Source organism: Oryzias melastigma, linkage group LG7, assembly GCF_002922805.2.
Source record: "Oryzias melastigma strain HK-1 linkage group LG7, ASM292280v2, whole genome shotgun sequence".
Taxonomy (NCBI): Eukaryota; Metazoa; Chordata; class Actinopteri; order Beloniformes; family Adrianichthyidae; genus Oryzias; species Oryzias melastigma.
Window position 1 is genome coordinate 4,844,626 of NC_050518.1, and position 9,413 is coordinate 4,854,038.

Sequence of the window (9,413 nt, forward strand, 5' to 3'; positions counted from 1 at the left end):
GTGTCTTCAATCTGCCAAGCATGAACACTTGAGAAAACAGCAGGAGATGGACCACAACCAGAACCAAGGCACCGCTTTATTCCAGGATGTGAGTATTCTTCTTTTCAGAGTAACCTGTCAGACCCATGTTTGTCTTTCAAATATTTAACTTCTGCATGCTCTTTTTTTAAAAAAAAAATAATAATCCCCCCCTTTTTTTGATTCACTTTAAGTAATGATTCATTCCCTGTTTCAGGTACAGTAGTTCTGTTGCATAAGAGCGCCTGTCTGTTATTGCCAAGGACACAATAGACAGTCAAAGGTGCAAAAATAACACAGTTTTTCCACTTTTAAACAAGGCGTAAAGATTATAACACTATTTTAACAGAACCCCTCTATTCTCATGGGTCCTCGAGAACTGCAACTGAAGAAGTCTTATCAATTATTCAATCAAGACATCACAGATATTTCTCACAGCGGGTTCCTTATAGATAGCGAGTAAATAGATCCACGCTCGGTTTGCAGAACCAGTAGAAGTGTGTCTTTGTGCCCCTTCAAAAAGGAGGACAGCGTCAGCCTCCTATCCATCTTTCCTCACAGCTGGCTGGAAATTCAATTCCTGAAAACCAGCAGAAAGTGGGGAATATGCCTGCAGAGCCTGCAAAATTCTCTTCAAATGCATTCAGCACAACAAAACGTCAGCGCTTGCATTTCTCCCCTGAACCATTACAGAGGCTAATGGAGCTTTTCATGCTTTAATACATACATAAATAGAAAATGCGGTCTCTGCGGTACGCACATTATCTGACTGAAACGGGACGATCCTTTTTCACTTCCTCATCATTGATTGGCATGAACGCTCAGTTTTGAGCATTTCAACAGATAATTATCCACTCGAGTCTCTGCAATAAAAAAAATCTCTTGGTTAAGTTGTGTCACCCTCTTAATTAAACATCTGTTATTTATTTTTCTGTGTAGACTCCAATTAACGATGACGTGTTTCTATAAAATGACAGAAGAGTTATTGTGCTCAGTCTCCCACCTGCAACACAAAATGTTCTCCCCAGGTTTCTCTCCCAAACATTTCTCCTCAGCTCCCCGTTTGCCTCCCGCGAGCTGTCACAGTCAGGATACTTTTTTTAGAGCATTCTGAGACTCAGGGGGACCTGACAGTAAACCTGCAAATGTTGTTATAGCAGCCCGACTGACAGCCCTGCAGGCGGTACCGACCACTTTAACTACACCACGTTTTAGCTCTTTATTTATTAAAACAAAAAGCTATTTACAACATTTAAAAGCACTGAAATTCATCCTAAACTTTGTTAATTGTGTTTTTTTTTAATTATTGTAAAAAGAATATAAAGAGCCAACAGCTCAAGCTTTGACAAATCTGATAATTGATGCTTCTAATAATTTTGAATTGATAAAAGCAAATTCACTCATTCAAGCAAATTCGTTCATTAAAGACGCACTCCATTAAAAATCATCTTTTTTTTGTGTCATTTTTTTCTGATGATAGAAAACATAAATAAAGGGAAAAAATTAGATTTGAGTATTTCTTTAGAAAGTGGCTGTTTAATCATAATTTTCTACATACATAGAGCCAGTGCTGAACTTATTTCTTGACCTCACAGACCTGGAGCTTAGGGGTAGAGAAAAAAAGTGATTTTTTTTCGATTCAGAATCATTAATTAATTTTAAGCAATCGATAATCTATAAATTAAAACAATTTACAGTAAAAATAATGAGCAGAAATAAATGTTTTTTAGACAAACATGGCTGACCTTGCAGACATACGACCAGCCCAACTTCAGTGTTGACAGTCAATTGGCTTGTCCAATTTCAAGTTGTGCAAGGTTGCGGGTTCAATTCCCTCCTTGCCCGCCCATGTGTCGAAGTGTCCTTTGGCAAGACACTGAACCCCATGGTTAGCGCCAGTTTTCGGCAGTGGAGCCACCATCAGTGTGTGAATATGTGTGTGAATGGTAGAAAAGCGCTATACAATTATACGCCATTTACCAAGTTCTGTCAGACCAAAATTAAATATGGAGGGAACAACAAATTAGCAAAATCACATCGTGCGGTTCCATCTGGAGGAGGAACAGGGTAGGATCTGTTCAGGTGCTACTGGTACGAGTGTGGTATTAACAAGTTCTACTGCGAGCACTTCCAACGGTCAAAGAAACATTAGACACGCTAAAGAAATTTCCATTGTTGTCAGAAAAGGTGAAGCAAATAAAGTCAGAGCTTTCATAGTGAGACTGTATTCTGTGGTGGAGAATGAAGGCTTCCAAAGGTTGCTCCATATGTCAGAGCCTGAGCTACAGCATCCCATCACGTCGCTTCTTCACCAACACGGTCAACCTAGGAATAAATACGAAAGCTGACGTAATGGCAGCAGTTGTGAAAGCCGACAGGATAGCATTAACTTGTGACGCTTGGACCACAGAATCAGACCTCACAATAACACCTTCATTTAATAACCGAAGACTGGCAGCTAAAATCTCGTGTCCTCCAAACTCAGATAATGACTGAAATGATGATCGTTACATAATCAAATTGTTGCCTCTTGAATTGTAATCGAATTGTGAGTTGTCACAAGTGTCCCATCCCTAGTTATGGTTATAGTTAATACACCTAATGGTTCTCTACGGTAGTGTCTGCAGCTCACCCCTCCCCCAGGTGATAGGTCAAATGCAGAGAGTAAATTTGCACACCTAGGTGCGTGGCAACTACTGTGACTAACTTTAAATATGTGCAACCAAAAACATTTAGCCTTGAACGCACTTAAAATACCTGCAGGCAATCCAGTAAAATGCATCTTTGCTGCACGTATTACATGTGGCCAGCGTGAATTTCATAGTAGTTTTTGTGCTGGGTCTCACTTAAATAAATGCAAATAACAGCCATTTTTAAAATTCAAATCGCTGTGAACCATGAGGGGACGAAAAAATTCAGTATAAAAAAGCTTGTAGGTGGGACACAGGTGCAGTCAGCAGGACACAAGCTCCGCCTCCGCTCCATTCTGATGCATCCACCTGTACACGACTAGAACAATAAGGTGCTGTAAGCTAGCAGGATAGCGTGATAACAGAAATGGATGATGGGAAATCAAAGTGCCAACAGTTCCATCCACAACTCTGAGGCAAATGTTTAACTAACTACTGCTGCTCTGCAGAAACTATGTCATAAAAAACAACACATTTGTTGATTTTGACTAAAAACAGCATAACCATTTAAAGAAACACAATGAAAATCGGACCAGAATGGGTCTTTAGAAGACATAATTCAACATATCTACATGTATAGATGAACTGCTTTTGTAAAATTGATTAAAACTGGTGACATCCCTGTGGCTTCTGCTTCAAAAGAACTAAACCTGCTTTTATTTTCATTCCAGATTTTCCGTCGGGCAGACAAAAACGGTGAGTACGCAAAGTTCAACTTAAAAAACCTGCAGAATTTCATCCTATTACTTTTTGGCATTTTAGCTAACATAAGAGAGAGGATGTGAAAGAGCAAAGAGAAGCTGGTTGTTTTGATTTGTTATAGGGCTTGATTTGACAGGATGAATTCCCTAAAGAGCGCCCTGCAGGCTCCTGTGATTGCAGAGCATGGCTGGCAGCACCGCACTGCTCTTTTCAGAGACAGACAGGCAGACAGCTAACCCCAGCAAAGCAAAAGGACTTCTAAATGAGGCTATATCGCAGGTGGTCCCACATGCATATTTAGCTGCAGCTAAAACAAACGCGTCTGATCATTGTTGTTGGGTTGTTTTGTTTACTTGAAAGGAGTTTCTTTCCGGTACATTTCTCTGAGGAAAACACAGAGCGTTCATGCCTGCATGACAAACAAGGCAATGAAACGGAAAATGAGTTTTAGGCTCAGTGTTTTTATGTATGCACAGTTACCCCTGGAGAGTTTTCTTTTGGGGGGGGGGGCATTTAGGCATTTCTAAGAGTCGATGCATTAAACTGTAATTAATGATACAAAATGTGCCGCCATGATCTGGAGTCATCAGGGACAAGAAGATTTAGTCATAAATGGGTTCATAAATGCTGTTTTTTAGTAGGGAGAAAGTTTTATTCTTTGGATTATTATTTATTAGTTTTTTTTTAACAAACTGGAAAGTATCGAAGAACATAAAGGTTGGATTTCTATAAGCTGGGTGAGTATCCTGACACACAGAAATAGATGATATAGATGATTCCAATAAAGAAATTCATGAACATTTTTTTTATTTGCTGCCAGGCTCAGATTGCTTCTCCTCTCTGAGCTCACAGAGTCGTGCATCCAAAGAAATGGCCTGTTTCCAATCAGTAATGTGTAGGCTGGAATGATGCGGCCGGAGTACTATATAGTTTCATCATACGGAAGGCTTGCAACCACACACTGCACCTCTCAATGCAACAAAGAATTTCATCTTTTATGGGTTGGGAAGAAGCTAACATGGAAGATATAATCCTTAATGTCACTGCTCACTGGGCTCAGAGATGTAACAGGGTAATGAGGCATATTAATGTCTGATTTATCACCACAGCACACATTTATAATCATGAATAAAAATGTAAAAAATGATATTAAACAAGCCTCATGGAAGAAAGGTATATAAATCTCTACTTATTTGTTTGGATGGGAGATAGAGTTTAACTTGAGTGTAAAATAGGGCTGGGTATCGATTATAACGCTTTGATTTGATTCACAAGAGCCTGGATCGATTCAATAACGATTTTTTTCTATTCTTTTGATCCACTCAGTTCAATTTTCAGTTTACACAGTTTCCACATTTAGACACATTTGTTTACAAATACTTTAAAAACATGTTTTAAATATATTTATATTAATCTGATAAACTTCACATCCTGTAAAATGTATCAGTGAAATAATGAGATTGTTAATATCATACAGTGTTACATGGATTCTCAAAAGTTCTAACAAAAATGTTCAGATCATTAACATTGTAAACATTGTTCTGCTTCTCCTGGAGGGCGTTTTAGTTTGGCCACTAGGTGGCGATCACGCTATAGCAGTACACTTTTTTCAAGAAGAGGAAAGAATTGGCAAAAATGGTGCTTTAGACCACAAATGAAAATATTTCCTTAAAAGAGTTTGAAAAATTCGTGACTATGAGTCAGGAATGTTTGTTTAAGTCGACCAAGCGTTAGCATTAACCGTCTTATGGGAATTTCCATTAAGCATTAGCATCAAGTTAGTAGACTTTAGCTTTATGTACAAATCGATCAATAATTTTATGAATCAAATTGATCTATTAAGCCTAAATCGATTCAAATTGATTTTTATCAACCCAGCCCTTGTCTGAAGTGCAGAGATTTGAGATTCAACATCAAGGACTTGAGGCCTAAAGGGGCTATATCATGTTAATTTAAGCCTTTCAGAGATAACTATATCCATATATATATATATATATATATTACCTTTGGTGCACTAAAGATAATATTTTTTGGGTTTTCTGCAAGCTCCTTTTCTTACCTGTGAGTAAGTCGCCTCATGATCCGAGGCTCCGCTTTTCACTCCTTGTGGGTCTCGTTCATTTCATGACATCATCCTAGAGCCGGCCTCGGCAGCGTTTCTGCATTTCACCCACGAAAACAAACATACAAACTTTTGCAAAGATTTATATACATAAAAATGCGAACAATTTGCCGGTCACCGCTACCTACGCGGAGAAAGTGTGTATTAGCCTGAGGGCGGTGCTGACAATGCAGACTCTTCCGGAAAGGGGCTGCTTCCACTTTGTGATGTCACAAAGTGAGGACCAGCTCACTTTCGTGGATTAAGAGAAGCTTGTGCTCAGAGAACAGGGTTTTAGATGTATGAATGGATCAAAATACCGCTTTAGGGTTGTTTTTTGTGCTTTTCATTATAATACACTTCAAAGCTCAAAAAAGGCTACTTTGCATGGTATAGGCCTTGGGAATTGTGTTTCTTTGTTTATTCTTGTTCTTTAGCCCCAGGATATTTTTGTCAGATCTAAAAAAAAAAAAGTCTCTAAGTGCTTTGAAAATGCAGAAACACCAGTCACCCCTTTTTGTTTTTCCACAAAAAGTAGTTTACAATCAATTAATGATAGTCATAATATTAATTTTAAAGACCCGTTCTAATGAAAATGGCATTTTTAACATGTTCTTGTGGCATTTTTCCCCAAGTTACAGGACATAAATCAAGACAAGCTCAGAATTGCTTTTCTGTCCATTTGTTTATCCAAATCATTCAGAATCAGAAGCAGAAGGAAAAATGCTATGGAAAAAAAGACACATTTGTAACGTAGAAATGATGCTGGGCGAGCCACAAGGTCTTTACTTTGAGGTCTGAGCAATGGGGAGGGGAAAGGGGGCGGGGTCGCTCAAAACTCGGAGGTGAATTTCTACTGAACTCCTGCCACTCTGCAGAAACTATGTCCTAGAAAGTGACACGTTTATAGATTTTGGCATAATCACACCAAATACCACTTTTAAAGATCAAAACATGATCAAAGTGGGTCTTTTAGCATTAAACGTAAGATTTAAAATTACTCAAACTATGGTTTTCTTTTCATTTCAGTTGTCAAATGTGAAGACGGCACAACACACTCCCTTTTGTTACTTTGATTTGTTTTAAACTTCTGTTTATTAAATATCTTGATAAACAGCTAATGTTCTTTTTATAACAAGTGTATTGAATCTAAATGTGAGAATGAGACTGAGTATTAAAGAGGATTTATTTCAGAGTGAATATGTGAGATGAGTGATGAATGCTTTCCTTCTTAAATCAGCAGCTGAGAGGGTTTATTCTCTCACTCCGCTCCTCCTGCTGTTTTTAATAAGTGCTGTATTCACTGGTGGGACAGGAAAGCAGAATTTCACAGCAAGTTAAACAGTGTTGCAGCTCTAAATGCAGCAATGCCAACAGCACCGCAAGAGATGCAAAGCATCTGCTCTCAATAAACCATTTGAATCATTAATTAGTGCTTTAAAACATCATTTGGAGATTTGTTTTCTGATTATTTGGGTTCATTTTTTTTTACACTGTTTTTTAACTGAACAGTCAGTGAATGAACATCGGATTGCACCATATTGCAGCATTTGCTGTGCTCCCATTTTTTTTTTTATGTAAGCCTTTCTAGAATATGTTATTTTCTCTGAAAAAGGTCTGACTAAAAAGACAGTTTTAAAATAATTTATGGCATCTTACTAACATGAACTGTTGAATTTAACTCAAGAAATAAATGTGTACATTTAGTTGCATTAATTATCTACCCTCTTTTTGTGTGCCCTTAGATTTCATAAATCGAAAAATCTATGCTTTGATGAGTCATTTGGTTTAACTAAACATTATTCATAAGAAAAATGTGCAAAAATGTCTAGAAACTTTATAAAACTATAAAAACCAAAACCGAATATCCTTATAATCAAAACATATTACTTCAAATTTGTCAAATGTTTTGCAACTTTATAGATTTTTTAGTTTCCTTACTTTTAAAGCAATAATTTTATTTTGTGCACTGTTGAAAGTGTACTAGAGTATCCATTTTTAGTCTTCTCTCACAAAAAAATGTCATGTTTTCTCTAAAGACACACTAGAATCATGTTTTGAGCTATTTTTAAAGCATTCCCAATAGTCTTTTCATCGTGATTATGCTGTTTTTAAGACTCAATAAAAATAAAAAAAACTGTTGTTTTCTTGACAGTTTCTGTAGAGTAGTAGGAGTTTATTAGAAATGCTGAAATGGGAATATTTAATTATTTATGGGGGTCCTTCAGGGTTTGAATTTTGTTTGCCACTTTTTTTTTCTTATTCTGAAAAATATGTTATTGTGGAAATCAGACATTTACTGTTCCCTTTAGTTCCCTTTAATTTTCCAAAAGAAAAGCACCATGAATTTGATATTGTAAAAGCAACTTGTATACGAGATACATTTCCAGTGCTTAACCTTGTGATCAGTAGATAAAATGAATTTCACATAGAAATAATATTCAGGTAATTTTTTTAAGTCAAACTTCTCAAAAAAATTGTCAAAAAACTGTTTAGTTACAGTCTTGGGATGTGTCGCAATACATATGGTATCACGATACGTATTGCCAGACTCTTGCCAATATATTTTTCCTTCATCATGAGAAAAATGCCAGAAGAACATGTTAAAAACATGATTTATATCAGAGTGGGTCTTTAACAGCCCCCCTTCTGCTTTGTGAATTATTTTCCTCCCTTAATTTAAGCATCAATATTCTCTGAGGGAAGATTTCCTGGAAAGATAAGAGCTTCAGTAAACACAGACCTTTTCATTAAAGTCCCACCTTGAGTAGCGCTTTTTTAGGTTGATGTGTGAATAAAACCTTTAATCCGTCTTGGCTTCATAGCCAACAACAATTTTAATTTCCCCACGGAGGTGATGCGTTTTTCCTCATGAAACTGTGGGATTAACTGCAGTGAAATCAGCATTTTATTAAATAAACACCTATGTCAAAGCATCACATTTTTCTTTTCCCAGTCCTAAACTAGAAGATATTGAAACAATAAACCATGTTTGTGTGTGGGAAGTGCCAACAACTATATTTACTTGTAATGCAAATTAAACTGCATCCACAGAGGAACACTTTAAAAAAAATGTGTATTTGATATACAGCTCTGTTTTTGCAGTTACCACTTCAATTTCAGAAAACATTCACACTCTTTACAGCAAAACCTTACAGGGATAGCTAAAAGGATTGTTTGTTCTCAAAGGAGGTTAGAATTAATTTTCATTTAAAAACGATTTAATCTTCTAGCTTCAAATCTGCATTTTAATAACAGAATGCATCTCTCAAGTGTTGTGTGTGGACAGGATTTGTGATCAGAGAAACAGTGAACTCTTGTGTAATGTGCCATCCGAGCTGTACTGGGGTGTGAATCACAGCCGAAGCCTTTTCTTTCCAAGAAAACCGGAGTTAGAGATGCAGCAGAATGTGTTTATTAGGGATTCAACGATATACTTTCTTCACGGTTTGGTTCAAACCTCGACTTTTGGGTCACTGTTTTGTTGTGATTCCTAGATTTGTGTACTACAAAAAGAAATTTAAATGAAAAAGATTAATAAACTAATAAAAATAAATTGTTAATATGAACAGATTTGACACTTTAAATGTAAACCTAATGTATGCAGTAGGGAGACAATAATAATTTTAAATAACTGCTTTCAACCCAAACAAATTCATGGTGCTTTTCTTTTGGTAATTTAAGACATATTTTTAACTCTCAACATCAGATTTTCACAGTAAAATATTTTTCAGCAAAAATCCACAAAATTGATGCCACTTAACCAGTTGTGTTTATTTCCAGTTCTACTAAATGTAGCTGAACCAGCAGTTTTAAAACTGTTCAGAGGCCTGAAGGGTGCTTTCCAGAAACATGAAGCAGCATAGCAGGGTGAAGGAGAGCGCTTGAATGTGGTTAAGATG

General features: G+C 36.7%; 1 protein-coding gene across 1 annotated transcript in view; it reads left to right on the forward strand.

The window, feature by feature from the left end:
* Window positions 1-7: 7 nt before the first annotated feature.
* Window positions 8-9,413, forward strand: part of LOC112159663 (N-terminal EF-hand calcium-binding protein 1) — a gene marked incomplete at its 5' end in the record, with an annotated part of 23,356 nt that continues 13,950 nt past the window's right edge. Inside the window, 2 exon segments of the mRNA XM_024293882.1 lie at window positions 8-88; window positions 3,380-3,404. Coding sequence (XP_024149650.1) covers window positions 8-88; window positions 3,380-3,404 — 106 coding nt within the window.